General features: G+C 42.8%; 1 protein-coding gene across 8 annotated transcripts in view; it reads right to left on the bottom strand.

Moving 5' to 3' along the window:
• The window catches only part of ST3GAL3 (ST3 beta-galactoside alpha-2,3-sialyltransferase 3), a 194,293-nt gene that overhangs the window by 55,234 nt on the left and 117,634 nt on the right, over positions 1-21,425 (bottom strand). For all 8 annotated transcript variants that reach the window (XM_069788930.1, XM_069788926.1, XM_069788932.1 and 5 more), the window contains one exon: positions 7,794-7,857. In XM_069788930.1, coding sequence (XP_069645031.1) covers positions 7,794-7,857 — 64 coding nt within the window. The remainder of the gene's footprint in view (positions 1-7,793; positions 7,858-21,425) is intronic.

The following is a 21,425-nucleotide window of genomic DNA, read 5'->3' on the forward strand; positions in this document are numbered from 1 at the left end:
TCTGAATGCAGGCAGATCTTGCCAGGTTATCTGGGGTGTGCTCACCTTGCTGAGTGCAAAATTGCTGCAGTTGGCATGAGACTTCAAGAGACAGAAAAACACTAAATGGATAGAAAAAGGACACCCCCCTCCCCCGTCCAGTAGGAAACATATATGGAGACACAATGGGTGAGGAAAGGGAAGGAAGACAACCTTAATTAACAAAGAAACAGGAAAGAGAAGGAAGAGAAGAGTTTCTCGTGGAACTGCAAGTCACGAGAACTCTCTGCAACAGATGTTAAAAAGTGATTTCGTTTTGAAGACAGAGAGAGGACTTCTTTCCAGCCATCTAATCCCAAATGCAGCTGGCTCTTCTGGCAATGCGCCTCCAACTCTGGTAGTTCACTGAAAGAATACGTGTCTGCAGAGCCCTTTTCGGAAAGGTTCCAAGGCAATCAGTTGTTTGGAGGAGATCTGTGGGCTAGGCGGCCTTCCTAGTCCCAGGCACAGCCAACTGGTCTCTTCTAGGCTGTCCTCGCTGTGATCAGTCTAAAGAGCCAGCATGAGGAAAGCTCTAATTATGTGGGGTCTTTCTTTGCAGAGCAGGGCTGGAGCGCGCTTAAAGACTCAGCTAAACCACTGAGGGTTACCCCGCTGACAGACCCATTAGCTGGACATATGTGGAGAATTAACAGCACCAAGAAACGCTCAGAAACAGCTTTCCCAGCCCAGATACAAGTTTCACTGCAGATCCCAGCTTTTCCAAAAGCAAAAACCTCCTCAAGAAGATGGACATATTAGCCGAGTGCTCGTGTCCCTAAGGGCCGAAGAAGTGTGGATGTTCGTGATAATCAAATCACAATAGAGAAAGAACTTTACAGACAACGGCACAGAAAAAAACCACAGTTCTGGCGACAAGGAGAAAGCAGAGGCAAGATCTGGTTCAGGCAGTATATTGTGTCAAGGAGGGAAGGGAAAGAGTCAGCCCCAAGTACACCAACCGAGTGACAAAGATGTTAACAGCTCTGTCAAAACCTTTACGGAAAAGGTGCTGCAGGAGGGAAAAAAGACGTAGTTCAGTTCTGGCCAAGTGAAATTTCAGATGAAAATATGCTCTTTTGATGATTATAAGAAAGTTTGACCTCCTAAACAACAGACTGCTGGGTTAAATACTGCGATTTCTCTACCTAGTTGTCTCTGACTTTTCTTAATTTTATATTGTGAAGAATGCTACCATGCTGAAATCCAAAGGCTGCAAGCTATAGACACTCCCCTCTATCCCTTTCCCACTTACTGTTAGGATGCTAGCTCTTACCAATTTTGAATACAGATGTGTTTGTTTCAGCCTCAAACCACTTAATTGCATTCTTCGCTTTTCTGCTAAATTAAAGCACCATCTACTGTCAGCAGTCCCTTCCACATCTGCCTGTGATCCACTTACTGACAAACCACTGCGCGTAAACATCTGCCTCTACATGGATAATCAGTCACAGGTCAGACTGGTGAGCATGAGCCGCTACACATGAGATAAAAGAACCAGTTCCACCAGCCAAAGCTGTTCCAGCAGCCTCTCTTCATGGCCCTGTTCCTGCACAGTACTTGTAGACTGATCAAAGCCCATTCTTAATTTTCTCTTGTCCATACAAACCGGAGTGAGCTCATCACATCTCTTACGGTATGGCAGCTCTCCTAGATCCTGAGTCACGTTTGCAGTACCTCTCTGAACGGTTTTCAACTTCTCCCCAGATCTCTGAAGTGCTGACTCTGGAAGACCAGCATGCGGAGCTCACGCTGCTCAAAGCAGGGTCCCTTTTACACAGAGATTTTACGTACATCATTCCAATGCTCTTTTTATAGTCACTGGTTTGCAGAATACAATCCTCATCTTGTAAGCACAATCTGCATTGTCACCTCTGAGATGCCTGACTTCTGATTAGGCTCCAGTAAAGACCTGTTCAGAGAAGGGCCCAACGAAAAGGTCTAGACTGACCTGGCCCTCCTACTCCTTACTTCCCTAGTCTTTGGCTCTGGCAAATTTTCCTAGTGTAATTTTACTTTTCCTCCAGATTGGTTTTAACCACTGCAAACACCTGCCAGTAGGATTACACTAGAAGTGTCACTAAAGGATTAATTCTCAACCCTGACAGTAACTTTTCGAAGCTGTGTGACATATCCCATTCCTAAAAAGGATATGTCTGCAACAGCGTTGTGTAGAACCAGAATATAATGGACCAAGACAAATAACTAATGCCTATCTTTAACAGGTTACCTTTACCAATCAAGCTTCTAGTTCATCTAAAAAATATATCCACTACATGACAAGATTTCATTTCCACAAACCCCATGGTAACTCACATCAATTATGCTGCCATCCTAGCCCTGTCCCAGATCTAACTTTCCAGGATTTTTCCTGCAAAACCGAGCTAATCAACTTACAGCCACCTCTGTCATCTCCCATATTTCCCCAGGAATGGCACAACATTTGCTGTTCTAACCAACATTCCAAGAAGGGTTAAAAAACAAACAGTAATAACAAAAAGAATTCTTGATTTAACTACAAAAAGAATTCTTTATTTAACTCTGTAAATACTCTTCAGTGCTTACTGATTTAAAAAGACATATGATTGTCTTTTAAAATCCTCATAGTTACTAATAAAAATACACAAAGTATTTCATTGTTGCTGTAAAATGGGACAACATCATTCTATCTTTACCCCCCAAAATGAAACAAATACTTAACTGAATGGTTCTGCCTTTACTCATCATAACTGATAGGTTAATCACCTTTACCCAGCTTCGTGTCTGAACCATTCTTATATTCTCGTGGTCTTGACATATTTAAATGCATCTTCCTTTTTCCTTAAGTCCGCAGATATGATTTTTCACTAGTATCTTTCTGACACTAAGGTCTAATCTTTGATCTTCTAGAAGCTTTTTCTTAAATTTCTTTCAAAAGTACTCTGCCCACTCTCATCACAAAGCTGGAAGTTTCTGTTGCACACTCAGAAGGCAGTATTCAGATGCAGATTGCTTTCTTCAGGTGTACGTGATGAAGATATGGCGAGTCTTGGACCTTGCCTGGGTTCTGCACATCAGGCATGTACATCAAGTCTGGGCAGCCAGGACTTTTTTAATCAAGACAGGCAGAAAAGTGATCTGGCTTGGTCTCACCAGCTTTGGCAATCACACTGTGGAACAGTGAGAAGACTGCAGGGCCACCCTGATGGCACTGTGAAAGGGAAGCATTCAGCAAGGACATCAGGCACCTGACCTCCCATCCCAACCAGAAGTTGGGACACTTTGCACCAGCATAGCTGGGCTCCTTCGCAGCCAGCACTGACTGATGGTGCCTGAGCATGGGAAACCTGCAAAGTCACTGCTGGCTCCAGGCAAGTTTCTGGCTGAAGAAACACGCCATGCAAGCAGCATCAGTTACAGCTCAATTGTTCCTCCACAAAGAAGTGTGCAAACACCTTTTTGTTTGTTTACATAGTATGTCAAAGCTGTGTTTCTTTTCCAGAAGAGCTCAAGGACTGAACACACCAGACTGAGCCCAGGTTCCAGTTTGCTACCAGGGCGGTATGAAGGAGGGTCACGGACTTTCCACACCAGACAGACTTTCCCTAAAGCCCTAAGTTGGGAGCTGCAGCCAGATGTACAGCCTCTTGACACAGATGCTCAGGGGTTGAGTTAATCTACAGCAAAACTGGGATTCACACAGATCTTCTTGAACAATATAGCACTGTAAACATATGTATGCATTGTAGCAATTGCTACTTCCTCTTTTATCGAAGCGCTTTAGGGATTTGTCAGGGGAGAAAAACCACAAAGCCTTCCTTTGCGCAACTTTGGAACTAAAGGCTTTGAGGAAAGATATAACAGAATAATTAAAAAATACATCTTTAGGGTAACTGGTGCCTAGGGAGGCTTAGCATATTCCGGTTTGATCTGGCTGATGCTACTTAAACTGGTACTATCAACCTGAGCCAGAGGGACACACCCATCTCCTGCTCTACCAAATTCCTTCCTCGCTTGTTAGTTTATATACTGCATTAGTAAAGACTGTGTTAGTTATAAGTTCAAACTCTCAGGTTGCCTTCATTACTACCTGGAAGCAATACAAAAGGATCAGTCAGGTTTTTATATTTATGTCTTTTCATAGGAAATTTACAGGGCATTACCACAGAGATTTAGCCCCAAAATCCACTGAAGTCCAGCCAGCAGAAGAGCCACAGAACTAGAAACCAAGCCCTGATCGATTTGCAGAATGAGGGGCAGGCCACTGGAGGAGCCACTAAAGCAAGCAGTGAAAATGTCAGTGATGTAAATGGGCCTGGAAAAGCCAACAGAGGGCAAGAGAACTCTGAAGCGTCAAAGCCAAGGCCCACCACCACCTGCGTTAGGGAGAAAGACATGCCAGCTCTGAAGGAAGAGGACACTGCTTCTAGAGAAAGTCCCCTGAATCTCCAATCTTTTCCAGAAAAGCTCAGAGCTGAGTTGCAACTGCCCTCACAAACACAACTGCAGCTTTACCTACCTCCTGCCCTGGAGCAGGAGCAGGTTACTATAAGCAGTTCAACAAAAAGGTGCCATAATAAGGAGTCCCAAAGAAAACTAAGAAAGCATGGCACCACTTACACTATGTTACAGGTGTGAACTACGGCATTTGTTCACATGCCCTCCAGCTGCTGCGAGCTATTAACACAACTGTACTCACAATGGAGGGATTAGTTGAAGCGAGTTGGCAAAGCTGCTTTGGGATGATGAAAGGTGTACGTGTACCCGGAAGGATCGAGTTTGCCTCATATCAGCACCACGTCGGTACATTGTTTCAGGAAAGGTGCATCAGGATGCCCTTTTGGCACAGGGATAATCAAACAAACAAGTTCATTTCCAGGGTTACGGGAGACAAGTGAAGGTAACATCTCAAGGGGCAGCTTTGTGAAGGAGGACAGAAATGGAGAAGCTTGGGTGGGGAGAAGACCAAAGGCTTGGTGTAGATCCTCCACCATACAACTCTAATCCCCTCTTTCCTTCCTATGCTCTCATGCACTGCTCTGACCTCACCTCTCCTGCCTCTCCCACCCCTCCCCTGGGAAAGCTGCGTTCAGCGCAGGGTTCCATGAACACTTGCTTCAATGGGCCCGGCAGCCCTCACCCTCCCCACCCATCCCCAGCCCGCTGCCTCCTGTGCTGCCGTTGCAGCGCCGGGCCAGTGCAACTCCTCAGTGGGAGAGGAACCCGGAATGACCCGGGTTAAGGGAAAAAACTTTCAAACTGCAATCATTTCAGTGACCCACTTTAAAGTCCTTCTTCAAACAACAGCAGCAGCCCAAGGAGAAGGTAGGGAGCTACAGTCTGAGAGCAGGCAGCAGCAAATACAGCTCCTTGGACTGGCTTTGCCAACAGAGAAAATGTTGGTGCAGCTCCACCCCGAAGAGAAGGTGAACCTGGAGCGTCTGCCAGAATCAGCCCACTAGACTTCTGAGAGACTACAAGTGGAAGGGTTCGCAAGACCTCCTAAGTCTGACCCCTTGCACCTCACAGACTTTAGCTGTGTCTCTTATCTCTTTCACAATAACGCGTTTTTTCAGCCCTTAATCATAGAATCATAGAATGGTTTGGGTTGGAAGGGACCTTTAAAGGCCCTGCTCCCAGCACACTGGAGCTGCCACAGAGAGGAACTGTTGGGCTGCGCTTTGAGCTTGAAACAAGATGAGATAGTAGCTAACCTTCCCTCATCAGCCTGCTCCATCAGCTCTTCTGGAATCCAAAATGGCAGATAGCCCTTGCTGCCAGGACTGTAATTCACTGACAATCACGGCTGAAGAACACTTCTGGATGCATACCCAAGTCTTAATCCATGCCCTACTCACCAAGCAGGTTTCCAAGAGCAGCACTGTGGTAGCCTTAACACCTCCTACGGTACCCAAGCGCTCGCTCGTAATAACCCCTCTGTTGCAACTCCATCCACCTACTGCTTTAGGGTCTCACTTTGCAGCTTGCTATCCCAAGCCTTTCTTGTCCCTTTCTCCCACATCAGCTTTGATTTTTATCTTTCCTAAGACCGGCTCACTTGGAAGGGCTCTGGGAGGTATTTGACTGTGAGGCATATGTACTACACAACCAACATTGACTGCTTTGCATTTATCACAAAAATTCCCAAGAAAACAGTACTTCCCCCAAATATCTGTGTGTTTACAAGCATACATACCACCAAATCTTGTTACTGCAATACTACAGAAATACATTTCTAGCTTGTTCCTTAGGTCTCATTCATACTTGATATCTCAGGGACTTTGCATACGTTTCACGAAGGCTTAAGCGTTAGGCCTTTCCTAACTGCACCAAACCCACTATAAAGAATGTAAAACCAAAGTGAGCAGCTCATGCTAGAGTGGCTGTATTTCACAGCCTCCTGAGAAATGACTTAAAAAACCTGAAACATTCCACTCTGCAAAGAACAGGTGAGCAGCACAGGTCACAATTACATTAACCTTCACTGCAAGAATCTTCCACCTGCCCTCTGTCATTAACACCAATTTCCCATGAGCAACCTTCTGAAAGAGTCTATATGTGGATTTTTCAACAGATTAAAATCTTAGCTCTCCAACCAGAGCCGAGATAAACCCCAGATGGGTGAGACTCAGTTGTGTGCAAAATCTCTAAGAAGGTCATATGTAAAATGATTTTGCCTTCTGGACATCATTTCTCAAATTAATCCAAACTCTGAAGGCTAACCCTATCTGGCATTGCTGTGAGGCAAGGCAAACTTCAAAGCAACCTAAATTAGCACACAGACTGCAAAAAACTAAGAATCAACTTTCACATAGAGAGTAACTCCCAACTCTAACTACAGCAGGCAAGCTCTACAGTCAACATGAGAGATGTGGAGACTTACAGAAAGGCTGGAAAAGCTTACAAACTTTGTCATGGAAAAGCAGGCAGAAGGGGAGCTGGGCCAGGAAATAAAACCAATGTGTTTAGAAAGCAGGAACTGTGTTGTTAGCCTGGATTCAAGAAAGTACCACTGTTTGGAAAGAAGTAGTACCAGGACTTTCAAAAGAGATCATGTCCCAATAAAAACCTCTGACAGCTTCTGAAAGAAACTACCTCTAATCCAGGAGGTGGCACTAAACCAAAACTGCAAGGCAAAGGGAAGGAATGACAGAAAAGCAAGGACAGGAAAGACTAAAGGACTATCACTGGGAAGCTGATTGGAAACATGCCAGTGAGTTTCAGAAGCAACCTCTACAATAGGACTGAAGAATCAAAGGAGCTTCTTCTAAAGGCATCAACTCAAATACCACAGGACCCAGGAGACTGCTGTCGCATCCTGGCACAGGCTTGGCCAACACAATCACACATTCGTGCTTTAAGGGTGAGGTATTAGTGAATGAGGTATTAGTGAAACATTGTTAAAACAAGCCAGTCCCTTCTTTCCCTCAAAGAGTTTCTTGTGATCCTATTGCTTTGTCAGAAAGGCTGAAAGAGAATAATGTGTTTATTGAAAACCTACTATTTACTTATTTGAAAAAGGGGCAAGAGGGTGTATTGTAACACCATATGAAACAAAAGATTAGGAAATAGTCAAAAGGTAAATGCTTTTTTCTACTCATGTTTGACTTAACAGAAGTCTCCAGAGTTTACAGATTTACTGGAAAGAGGACACAGTTTCCAGCTCCTGATCTACCTCCAAAGCACAGCCACATTTACTGGCAATAATTTCTGGCAAAAATATCTAGTGAAATTTATTTAGGACATGTGGAAAATAATCACTTCTGCTCCTTCTATTCTAAAAGGTCTCATCTTACCTGTCAAGAACTGGAGTTAGACGGTAATCTTTGGTTGCTGACAGGATGGCTTTGATCAGATTATCTGGGGAGAAAGGAAGACGACATTAGGGACAAGTTCTCACTTCTAATGGAAATTAAAAACAAAGTGATGTAAAGCATCTGAAGCGGTTACTCGGAGAAACTGAAATAAGGTTCACATTAGGAATAAACACTTTAACTTGCATATCCCCATATTCTCTAGACAATGACCTTCATGCACTGGCTGCAAAGAGATGTTATGTGCCAAATTCTGATGCAGTGTGCAAATGCCTTGCACAGAGAGAGTGACAGGGAACAAACACAGTACAGTCTAAGGCAGTGGTTTCATACTCACTTCCCTGAGATCGCAGTTTCACAAACACTTCAGACATGAAAAAGCCAGTATCACTGTCAATGCTTGCTTTCAGACAAGCTTTTATGCAGCTGAGCAGCGAACTGGATGCAGGAACAGAACCAGGTTAAAACCAATGCTTTATTTTCCTGGCTTACTTTTAGTTTAGGTTCAGCTCCTCAGTCTGGCTTTCTTCATGGCAGAATCCAATTAAACCATCATAGTTGCTTAAAGAAATGCCCACGCAACCTCAACCTACACTGACACCCAGTGAACGCTGCAACAACTAGATGGTGTAAGTTATGCAAGCGTAGACACACACACACATTAAACGTATTAAATTGTAGAAGCACAATGATTACACGTAAGTAATTCTACCGACTATAGAAATTTTTGAGTCTGCTTCCTCCTAGATTTTGTCCTTTGTCCCTGGTTTTTCTACCTCTTTCCCCCATAAAGGTCCAAACTCCTTTACTATGACCCATCCAGGGCCAAAAAGCAGCAATGCTTTGGCTAGTCTGGACTTATAAATGCACCAGTAACTTCAGAATGGCTGTACTGGGTCTGACAAACAGTCTGTCTGTCTCCAAATCTTGACTGTAACTGTGGCCTTAAAAAGATGCCTAAGAGGAGCATAAGAACAAAGCAAAGAGACATAATATTTCCCTGAAATTCTTTTCCACCATTTAATTATTTTCAAATCAGGGATTTCATGTGTCAGGTATAGCTTCTATGTATCTGACAACCACGATGCTCAGTGATTTCTCTTCCATGAGCTCAGAATCCTCCTGGATCCATATGGACTTTCAATCACTTCCCTTTCCTGATTTTGAATATGGATTCCCTGAGCTTCACTTATACTGAAAAAAATTGTGAACAATTAGTCCCCTTCCACTTTCCTTGGGAGACTGTAAATATCTATCATATCCTTCCCTTAAATATATCTGTCAACCAGTCAAAAGGCATAAGTAGGTCTCATTTCTTTATGAAAGATTACAAATGACACAGGAACACTGAGAAGACTGACATCAAGCAATTGTTTACAGTGAACTTAAATAGTTTTCCTGATAGACACTACTTACTGCAATCAGCACAGTTAGGGGAGTCCCTTTCAAGTAAAGAGTTCTCTTCTTATTTACTATATCCCTCTGTAGAAACTACAGGACAAGGGTGTGGGACAAACACACAAGCTCAAGGCAGGCCATGTGCCAAACACCTTTGAACCTGACAACAAGCTGGTGAGACACAGAAGGCAGACTAAGGTGATAAACAGAAAACTCTGATGGTTATTTTTAGATTGAGGAAGTTTTTGACATGGCATTACTGATAGCCCCTGCCAACCATTACAAGCTGGGAACTGTGATTACTTTCAGAAGATCTTATTTTGGAGCAGAGTAAGGAAAGTGGCAATTTGTAGGGTAAAAGCAACTTACTTTGTTAGCAAAATCGTGTTTTTGTTTAATTTTCCTTCATCTGAAGAATTTCTTTTAATACATTGGCAGCAGCCTCCCTCTCCAACAGGAATGCTATTTCCCTAAGTCTGCTGCAACAGCAGTAGGTTGTTGTGACCTCTAATGGTACCATGCCACAGTCCTCTCCTTGGTCTGTCTCATACGTTGACTTTTACTGGACAGTGTATGTTACATTGGTTGTATTCCCACACTCTCAGAAAAGAGATCAAGGATTGCATGTCAAGGGCTGCAACCTCCCATCTACCAAGCTTTTCTTATGCCAGGTTTGCTCTACCACCCACAAGTTAACACCCCGCACTACTTGGAGGGCATCCGTTACACTATGTTAAAAAGCACATTAAAGGAATGCACTCAAATACTCAATGACTAATGCACTCAAATAATTCTGTTTTTCTCATCTTACCAGCTAATTAGTAATGCCTTCATAGTGAATGCTCAGGAATGAAATACAACTACTTTAGGACTGGATATGGCAGCATTTGGGATGAGGATGTTCCCCATTCCCATCATCCAGAGAGAAAACAGGAACAAAACAAACAACAATATAGGACATTCAGTACAGATTATGAATGGCCAAATGGGACATATCTCTTCAGCAGCCCCCACAGTCCAACAACACATGGCATCCCCGAGGTCTGGAAGTTGCACAAATCACAGTGTTACCTTTTAAAACTGCTGAATGAAGCTCAATAAAAGACAAAGTACTTCACTGCCAAGTGTTGATGCACAGCAGGAATGAAGGTGGCACAGATGCTCTCAGTGCCAGTTCGTCTAGTCTAGCACCCTCATCAGAAGCCAGGAGCAGGAGCCACAAGCACTACAAGGAACAGCTAATTGCCTGGGCAGGGGAGAGGCACTAGATCTTTTTGATTGAGCTGGGACTCTACTAGAAGATGCATGATACACTGCTGCTCAGGTGGACACTTGCATTTGGCACCTTGCTCACTAGCACCAGGATGGGAGGACAGAACCTCCTTCAGTAGGAGCTTCTGTATCTTATTGGGGCAAGGTTTGAAGGATGCTGCTGTGGCTGGTCTGCAACCTTCCACAAGACAGTGAAGATACTTACAATAGGGAACCACTGACTGGATCTTTTACCACAGCTGGGTCAAGGTGGAGGGCCACTTGAAATCACCACTGCAAAGACTACTATCAATCACAGATAGCAACCTGCAGGACACAAAGCAGTGTTCATCTCCAGACTACGACTAAAGAAAATCAGGCACCAGGAAAGCAGGTGCACTATGTAAAGTTAATTGATAGAGCATGCTTTCTTCAGGGTAAGTGAGAAACTGAAAGGGTGATGAGCACAGTCTGCCTTATATACCGATGTACTGAGTGAAAATAATGGATGCAAGTACATGTTACAAATGCTACAAAGAAAAATTCCTTCCTGTTTCAAGTAACAGGATTTGTGTACAGTCACTGGCTAAACACTTATCTGTCAGGGACTAAAAGCAAGTTTTTCAAGGATAAAATAAAGGCCAAGTCTTCAAGACCCAAGCCACTGAGACTGCACCAGTGTATGCACAACATGATTGGTACCCCCATGATCTAGGCAATAACTAACATGTTCTATCTTCATGCCATAGCTTCTGGGCAAATTCAAAAAAACTGTTCTACAGAACAGTGGCAGAAAGGCTACCAAACCAGTTTTGACGTTGTACACACTGATGCTAAACTTCTGAACAACTTGTACTAAACCATTACCTGATTTAGTAGCAAATCTGATCAGCAGCAGATCTGGTATGCTGCACCTCAGCCACTGAACCCCTCCATTGGGGTGGGACGGCAGTGGGAACAGTCAGCACCCAGGGCAGCAAGTTTCTCTGGAGTAGGCGTATTCTTAAGGGAGAGGGATAGAGCTCATGATTGGGACCTACTATATTGAACACAGCAAAGAACAAAGAACAGAGCAACTCAAGATCAGTGTTTCAGGGGAGCACATTTTGTGCCTGGTAACTGTCAGCTTTTCTCCATTCATCCATCGATTTTATTTTCTTTCTTTTTTTTTTTTACTAAAGCACCAGCTGCATACAGCCCTTGCTTTAACATGAACCCATGCTTAAAAGAAAGATTGTTTTATTAGGGTAACAGCTATGCAAACAATTTGTTTTGATTTTTTTTCTCCCCCAGACGGTTTACCCAGGTTGCAAAGAAACCATGGCATGGATGCAGACACAATGCTAGCCCAGGCACAACTTCTCTCTTGCTTAGCAAGTGAGAGGAACAGACACAGTGCTGGCTGTGCTCTGCCTTGTATATCTGTGCACCAAGGAGGGGCCAGGAGGGTCCCGAGTATACATGTTCTAAGTACTACAAAGGAAAAAATCCTTCCTGTTACAAGCAACAGGTATGCATACACTCACCTCTTGCTTCCAGGGCACAGGCACACAGCCAGCTCAGGTATAACAGAATTCATTAGCTCAGACACATCCCCATTCAAACAGGTCTCTAATTCTGTAAGGGCCATTTCCAGTCTGGAAAAGTTTCAGCTACTTTTGTTCAGTGCAGAACCCCAGCAAATCAGCCCAGCAGACATGTCTCAGCACCATATGCCCAGAAACGTGAACCATGGAGACCATGTTGCAGAGACCTGCAGGGCTCCATGGAAGGTCAGCTCAGATCAAGCAGAACTTATTATCTGCCATTCATTGCTGGCACAGTGGCAGCTCCTGCAGATTCAGCAGCTGTATGTCATGTTTACCCTGGACAAGGAGGGCTGGCAGCACTGTACCATGGCTACCTCGCACTCTCCATGGGATTCTGAGCAGGGGATACTGAGCAGGCAGGAACAGAACAGCTCAGGCAAAACCATGCACTTCTTCCCTGTCACTCTCCTCCCCTAACAAGTATGGATAAAAGATGAATCCATTTTTGAGAAGCAGTTAATCTTTGATCTCTTCCCAGCTGCCAAAGAGGCAGCCCAGCAGGTGCTAATTAGCTGCACGTTGTGTGACATACGAACTTCCCGCTGGAAACTGAATTCAAACACCAAACTCATCTGATGCAGATCATCCAACAGCCATCCAGTGGCCACAGTTTTGGTAACTGCTTGAAGGCTGCGTAAACCCAACAGCAATATCGCTTCACATGTACTGTTGCTCCTACTCATCCTCACAAGATTCAAGGCAGTCGTTATCAATAATAAATCCTTCCTCAAGGATGCTGCTGTTTAAACAGCAATGGCAGTGCCACCATCCTTAAGGCTACAGATGTGTGCCACTCCCAGGACAGCTAACATCTCCACAGCAGCTCACTGGCAGCCCATTTTTTATTCCTGTTAGCTCCAATAGTTCACGTCAGAAAGAGCAAATTACAATGCAGTGGTTCTGCTTACCTGAAGCCATCTGTATGGTAGGCATAAGAAGATAGTGTACATACATATGTTATATATAGGGAGGAACGTTTGTGCTGTTTAATTCTAGCTGAAGTATTACGCAAGTGAACTTTTATTCCAACAGTAAACATGTGGCTTTTACACAGCTCCTTCAAGTCGAAGGCTATAAGGTGATACATATACACACATATATGCATATTCCTGAATTTACCCTCTCAGGTCCTCCACCTGTTCTCCTAATTTCTGAAAGCAGGAAATGTTTTCATACTCTGAGAGAATCAAACTTACTGAAGGTCACAAGGCAAGTAAGTGACACAACTAGGAACAGAATAAAGCCTTTGACTTCTAGATAAGGAGCCCTCTGCAAAGGCTTTCATCTTCAGTTAGCGCTCTGGCTTACATGTTCTTCACATGGGTCTGCTACCATCCTTTAATGATAAATTCATGGAAATGAACACCAATATCCTGCATTTTCACCCTTACTTTCTCCCATTATTAAATAATGAACATATCACCAGGGCAAGCAATCTACTGCAGTCTTCTGCAGCCGTAGTTTGTTTATTATATTTTTTTCTTGTCATGGAGAAATCAGATTACTGGGGAGAGTGGGAGATTATTTAACCCATTCATCTATCAACCACTATGCACACACTATTACTATACAAACAAAGCAAGAAGCCTCTGCACATTTTCCTCCCATCTAGAGGAGTTGTTGACTACATTTATCTAAGAATCCTGAGTTATCATGACATATTCTATCAGCTTTCCCTTATAACATCAGAAGATTCAAAAGCAGCTCAGGACCACGTGATTTCTCTGAATGCAAGTACATCCTGACTTCAGGTTGACCCTGAAATTTTCAGACATTTCGAAAAACTAAAAGTAAATAGTTAGAAATTAGGCGGGCAGTGACCACACAGTGAGAACCAGCCTAAGTCTCAATCCTAGCTTTTTTCTCTGTTATTTATGTGGAGGAATGGAGACCTTAACTGTAAATGTCAACAACACTTAACATTGTTGTTTCTACTGCATAAGCTTCTCGCTTGTATCATTAAAAAAAGATGGGAGACCTTTCCACTCCACAGGGCTTACTGCAGGCATCTCACAGGGTCTACCTTCTGCCTGCCCCGAAAGCAGGCAAATTGGGCTGTTCATGCACTCTCAAATGGCGAAGAGAAGAGGCTGTAATTTTTCAAATGGTGCATACTGGCCATCTTCCTCAAAACTTAGCAAGTCTACATGCCCTTATTGCCAGCAGTAGGTATTTGAATATCATGCATTAGGTCAGGGAACAGTGTACTGCTGCAGTTCTTCATGTTTGCCCTGCAAGCCATGGTCAGTGCCCATCTCCACAGGTAGTCACCCAGCTGCCACACCTTTAGCTAGCACTTCTGCAGGACACGGGGCATCAGCTTCAGCTTTTGGGAATACACTGACTAGAGTGAGGTTGATAGACATCCCTGAAGCATGCCAGTCTCCTCTGCATATGGGTCCCTATCCCACAATAACAGAATGCCACATGTGTGTCAGCTTCATGGGGAGAGTAAACTAAACACTACCAATCCTATGGATTAGACAAATCGCAATATTTACAAACAAGCTGTAAGCACAAACCCAGTGCATACTTTTTTTTTTTTTCCACTATCCAAAAGTTCAGCTCTGTATAAAGTTCCTTCTCTGACATTTTTTTCCTTAAGATCTCGCTCCATACGGGAGCTGAGGAGTGATCTTTCACAGATGGATTTGCCACCCTGGTGCCCAGCACAAAGCCATGGACCCAAGCCTTGCCACATATTCTGTCTTCCAGCTCTCTCCCAGAAACACCATGTGCAGCTGTAGACATACAACATTATTTGTATCTTAGTGAAGCTGGGAATCCAGTGACTACAACAGGTCTCAAAATGAGTCTGACATTCCCTGCACCACTTCTTTTTATTATTGATCAGCTAACTTTGAGAGGTCTATGCAGGAGAAAGCAGCTACAAAGACTTCCAGAACTTTGAAGCAAATTGCAAACGTGTGAGCTGGCTCTCAAAGACAGTGAACTACAAACTGCAGGAAATGTGTCCCCAAATCACACCTTGTGTGTAAATGCAAGAGAATGGTTTCTTGAGGTCATTAGCTGTCCCAGATTTAGGTGGTTTACTTATGATATACCTTACTAACAACAGGACTGAAAACTGCCACTACTTCCAATATCCCACTGATGATTTTTAATGGTATTAAGACAAGAGGCATATAGTGTGTTGCATAGACGCAAAACACAAAGCAAAAGAAAAAAAAGAAAGACTGAAGGTACATGGTAACTCCCTAACAATTTTAGGAAAACCAGGCATGTGTTAAATGTAAGCTCCAGAAAGCCCTTAAGGCCTCTTTTTATAACAAGATATAAATAAAATACATAACATTTGGACTCTTCATTTACATCGTAGTTTTGAACCCTTCAGGGATTTTTTTTTCAAGCTTTTCTTCACAACCAAGAGTTTGTTTTTTCAGAATAAGAGCTTAGTTCCCAACATAATCCCAGGGCTTGGAAAGTTGGAACATTAATTTAAAAAACAATTATGCCAAAAAAATGGGCAACGTTTTGCAATAACCAAGCATTAACCATTTTGATCCAAACTCAAGTTTGATGCACAGGAAGCAATAAAGCCTGTAGAAACAGGCTAATTCATGTCAAACGAAAACAGTCCTTGAAAGATTCACAATGTGCTGTCCAAAGACAAGGGGGGAAACAAATACAATTGTTATGGAGGGCTGTTCTTCCCTTTGTTACTGCATTTTTGATGCCCCTTCACAGGTGGCCAGGCAATGTCTTCAAGGCCAAAAAACTCAGTAACTACTACGGGGATTTCTAATTCTCCCGACCCTTGCAGAAGCATTAAGATGTGGCACTTCAAAACAGAAGAGCCAGAGGAGACCCGCGCTTCCTTTTAGGAAGTAAAAGATAGGAATAATGTCCATGTCTCAATTGCACTTCAACACTTCTAGGAAGAACTCCAATATGGAGTCACCCAGTTAACTGCAAACTTGGGGTTTGAGATCTCCCTGAGGCACCTTTCCCTTCTCAGTGGGTTGGGAGAAAGACTATTCTTTAAGCACATTCAACAGCAAAGCATCGACTTTGATTGAAATAAGGCACTGCACTGGAAGGTTGTACTTTCATGAAGAGAGCTCAAGAGTGAGAGTTGATTTAAATTCAAAATTCACAATACAACCTCCCTTTAGACGCTTTATTCAGCAATGAAAAGCTGATCCTCTACCTCTTCTGAAACTTTTAATTTTTTTCCCTTCAACCCTCTTATTTAATTTCTTGAGGCTATAAAATCAGCTAGATTCCCTGGGGAAACAGCAATATTTTTATAGCTATATTCCCATGTGATAATGGCAACTATTACCAATTTTGGTCAAATGTAAAATTCTAATGGAAACTAGTTCAGAAATTTGCTTCAAACTCAAGAAGAAACAACAATCTTTTGTTAATACCTACTCTGAACAGAACTAACAGCTATACATGCTTGTGCTTCTTGCGTAGTTGTTAAAGGAAGAACACATGAAGAAAAAAAAATGCTCACAGTAGGAAAATCATCTGTACAACAGAGTACAGCTTACAAAATAAGGACAAGGTTGGAGAATTAAAGCAGAAAAGAGACACCTCATTATCAAGCAGACCCAGTCAAAAGTAGGGAAGGTGTCTGCATGTGGTAATCCAGCCTCTGTAAAGAGCTGGAAGAGTAGGTTGGAAAAGACTTACTTTTCTAATAGTTTTTCTTTGGGTCAGCTGTAAATTTCAATTGTGGTGTCCAAGTGACTATGTTTTCTCAGAGATAAAGTATTGCTCATGCCAAGAAAGTTGATGTGGAAGAAAAAGCTATGCAGGAAAAGAACACGCATGAAAAAAAGAAGAGATTTTCTCCCGATAACATTTTGATATGCCAACTTTTGCACGCCTCAAAACTCAACATTTTCACTGAAGATTAATGACCTCTCCCCCATGAGACTAATGAAACCACTAAGCAGCACTGAACCATGGTTCTTCCCAGAAGCACTAACACAAAAGAAAACATCCAAATAAAATGAGTACAAGAACAATTAACCATTGCACAATATATCTATTAGCACTAGTGCTCTGTGCAAAGACTTGATTTCTTTGTCACCAAACATGTCACCAATTCTAGGTGCCCTTCTTGTAAAAGATGAAAATACAAAGCCTCCTGGCCAGTAGTACATACTATATTTGATAAAACTGTAGCACTTCAAACATGTTCTTAATATTTTCTTATCACCGTGGGGGAGATATTGCTGCCTAGATTCCTGGTGGGAGGCAAATTCTGAGATGGTGACAAGACAGTCAGTCCCTAAGAAATAAGTATCACCTTCAAAGACAAACTGATGTAGGGCCAACAAAGCAGCCTCTCTGCTTAAAACAATCTAGCAGGAACAAAGGTAGAAGACCTATAATTACTGCTAAGCAATGACACAATTACTGACTAAATGCATGGAAGAGGTATTACATGGATCATGTCTGTTTAGTTTTTTTAGTGTATGCTGTGCCATATGTTTTCACTTAAGTTAAAAAAAAAAAACTGCAGCAACTCTCCCATCCTCATTACACAGAGAGGATGCCAGATACTAGCTACTCTTTCTTATGAAAGCCTTTTATATTCTTTAAGCCACATGTACTGAGCAATTCTATTAATAGTCAGGTATTTCTCCAGTCTTGTTTGTTGCCCTTCTCCAAATAACTCTTTCCTTTTGCTTTAGCTACAGAGGTAAATTTGGGGAGGAGGCCCTCTGGGATTAATAATCTCACTAACACTATAAACAGTTTTTCCATTGCTTTTTCATTGACAAATTTAACCCTGAAAGCAGTGCATACGCTAGAGGATCTCTGCAACAATATGGATGGTATGTGCATATTCATACCTCTGCAAGTTCCACTGATAGAAGCACTCCTAGAAAAGGGTGCAAATACAAAAGAAGACATTTCAATTTCAATTAAAAAAATAATCTCCATGTAACTAATTTAAGAGCCTGAGATTGCTGCACTCTCCTTGCTCTTCACTGAAAAAGCTGCAAGAGCAGCCTTGGTGGGTGCTGGGAAAGAAGAATTCCTACAAGCAAATTAGAACCTCACAAATGGTGAAAAGTGGGAGGCACTCCAACACCCCAGCTAATGACAAAACAATAGCCTGGGACACTGGAGGGTGCTCGGCAGCCTGAGCTGTCCCCCAGAGGACATCTTGACATTTGTAGCTTTTAGAGTTCCAACTTCTTGTTACAGTTTGATCTTCTTAACAACTCTTAAAGTTGACTAACTTCATTGTGTTCCTGAACGACATCCCTTGCTTTGGCTACATACACACTAACAAACAATCAGCAGCAGGGCACGGGCCCACGCTGTCCTACACGAGTCCATTCTACTTAAATTTTAGCACAAGCCCCGATGGTTTTCATCAGGGCCAAAAAATATCCTCCTCTCTAATTCTCATGAATTCATGGGGTCACAGGCTAATACAGGCCAGTGACCTTTCTTGATAGGAAGCCTAGATATAGTCACACTCTTTTTGGGGGGTGCAGGGAGTTAAACTGTTTGAACAATGAGCTCAACTGCCTTCAGGACCACAGGACAAACATTTTATTTATTAATAGAGATGGAGTCACCATTTCCAAGCGCTCACAGTGGCACATCCCTTTTCTAGATTCTGTCAAGTCACACAGTAGAGACAAGCTCAACATGGCACTAAAAGTCTCATTTTTTAAAGTAAGTGCAGTCCAGTATGACACTGGCCTGTTTGACATGGTCATTCTTCATCATTTAGAAAATCTTGCTTCAGATTCTGAAAGATAATCTCATACGTTCATAGTCAGCTGCAGAAGTCACTGGGTGAAACCTAGAGCCACTGTTACACAGAAGGCCAAACTACATACTTGTAGTGACCCTTTGGGGTGTCAAAACCTAATATACTTACACCTCTTCAGAAATATGACATAGCTATGACTTTCCCTATTCTCTGCACACAGAGAAAGCTAGAGTTCCCACAAAGGGCTACAGACATCCGTGATGAATGCAGACACCTTCTGACCTGACACTGATCTGATGTATTGGCTGCAACACTCCTGACGGTGCTCAGCTCTGCTTTTGTCCCAGGTCACTGGGGATTAGGATCAAGTAATAAGGATCAATCCTTGGTCCAGATCTTTGAACAGAGGCAGAGTCAACAAGTACAACATGTACTAAAACTCTCCACCCATTTAAGACAGTTTAAGAAAAAGGTGCAACCACTCCTCATAAACTCCTCTTCATCTATTTCTAATACCTTGTAGAGGACACTCAGAGACCACTATTCAAAGAATTTGCATAAGACTTCCTACTGCATGCCTCATCTCAGAAAGTCCTGTTCATAAAGCAGTAGGGTCACCACTTGCTTATTCCTGTGCTTCTTTCATTTAGCAGACAAGTAATCACTCAGGTGGTTAACTAACAATAGCAGCAGCAGTTTCCAATCTGAGATGTGCATTATTCCTACTGCAATAGTCCATTTTGGAACCAACATCATTGGGGGAAAGTCTAGAAACTTGCATATTCAGAACCATATTCACCTTGAAGGCATCTACACACAAATGCTCTTGGAGAGAGTGGAACACTCTGATCAGAAAACCCCCTTGCATGGGCTAATGGCCAAATCAGAAAATGACCAATGGAGAAAAGGAGCGAGCATTCTTTCATGAAGAAACACAGTTAAGCTTTCTACATTACACTGAGTACTTTTTAGCATCTGGAGATGGAAGAACTGTCTTTGCAATCAGATTCTTTTTTAAGAAAATGAAGATCCCTGATGAACTGTGTCAAAATGATCAGCATACTGCCTTCTGCTTGATATGATCGCCTTTAAAGAGCAGTAGTCCTGCCCTGAAAATTCCTGAGCCATTTCTACTCTTTCACATGTAATTTATACAGATGTGTTACTCCAAATTAGTGCAGCTCAGTAGACAATGCTCCTCAAAAGCTGCTTTCCCCTAAAGATTGCAAGACTTGGTCTTGTAATCTTGGAATTGTTCTTTCTTGGACCAGTAAACACCAAATGATGGATGAAAAAGGACTTCGTTCAGGTTTTTTTTCAGAGACAAAGCAAAGAAAAACTTAGCTAAAAGTCTGAAAAACAGAAAGAAACTTTAACAAGAGAAAGCAGAAATGGTGGATTAGCCTCCAGGCTGCTAAGGATCTCTTGAATTCTAACTTTAGTAGTGTCAAGCTACCACAGATTATTTTCTAGAAACTTGCAGCACTGCTGAAAGTGAGCTCATCCTGTAGCTATATTTCACACCAAAAAAAAAGCCATTTTGCACTTGGACTAGACCACAGTGACTTGAAAATGCTGGGTGATATTCACTGAAGTTCTCAGCAAAATCTTCCCATCACCAGGCCAGCTACAGTCAGTGTCTATAGACGCCGACCGCCTTTCCCAGCATGATGCTCGTCGGAAATCCCAGCTGATGGTGTCACAGAAGCGCGTAGAGCAAAACTCCTGCCCCGTCTGTTTCAACACAAGCACATCTCTCTACACTTTCTCAGTCACCCCGACTACTCTTTTTCCCATGCACATCCCAGCTCTGATAGTCTTCATCTCACACCAGCAAGTGACTGAGCTCCACGCTGCCTGCCTGGGTCAGTTGTTTGGATATCATTAGATTGCCCTGACTGAAAGCCCTAATGAGGTGCTGATCCCATCATCCAATCACTCAGCTGAGCCAGAATGCATCCCGTGGGACAGCCAGAAAAGACTGATGCAAGAATTCCAAGTGATGTGTAACATGAAAGGGCGCCATTCGCATCGCTAGGACTCACAGCCTGTCAGCACGGCCATTAGAAATCCTGGGCTACAGAGATTTATAATTCAACCCTCCCACACACAGAACTTGCTCCAGACTGAAACTTGGCACAAAATTCAGTCCCAGGAGGGCATTAAAAAAATAACCCATTCAATGGTTTCCATCCCATGGCTTCAGCTCACAGCCATTTAAACAATGGCAATTTCTCATTTCTCTTTTTAACTGAGGAAATCCAATATAAAATACCAGATTTACATAACATTGCAGTGGTGATACAAGCTGGCAACAAACCCAGAGAGAAGGCTGCCAGAGCCATTCCGTCATCCCCTTTTGGTGAATTTCTCCATTTGGATTCAGTTTAACAGAATGATTTTTATTAGGTCTAGCTGACATCATGTGTAATCTGCAAATCCCACCTCCACATTGGTCGGGCAGCTTGCCCTAGCTTTGTACACCTTGTATGCCTGTTAGAAGGGGACAAGCCCTCCTGTGGTCAATGCACCCTTCCACTTGTGCTGCCACTGTTACTTCTTTGCTGCAAACTCTGCTGGCTGATTTAGAGGACAGTAATTAGTTGCCTATTGAGCTCCAAAAGACTGACTGGACAAGGAATGGACATACACAAAACAAAGAAG

This window comes from Haliaeetus albicilla, chromosome 8 (assembly GCF_947461875.1).
Source record: "Haliaeetus albicilla chromosome 8, bHalAlb1.1, whole genome shotgun sequence".
NCBI lineage: Eukaryota > Metazoa > Chordata > Aves > Accipitriformes > Accipitridae > Haliaeetus > Haliaeetus albicilla.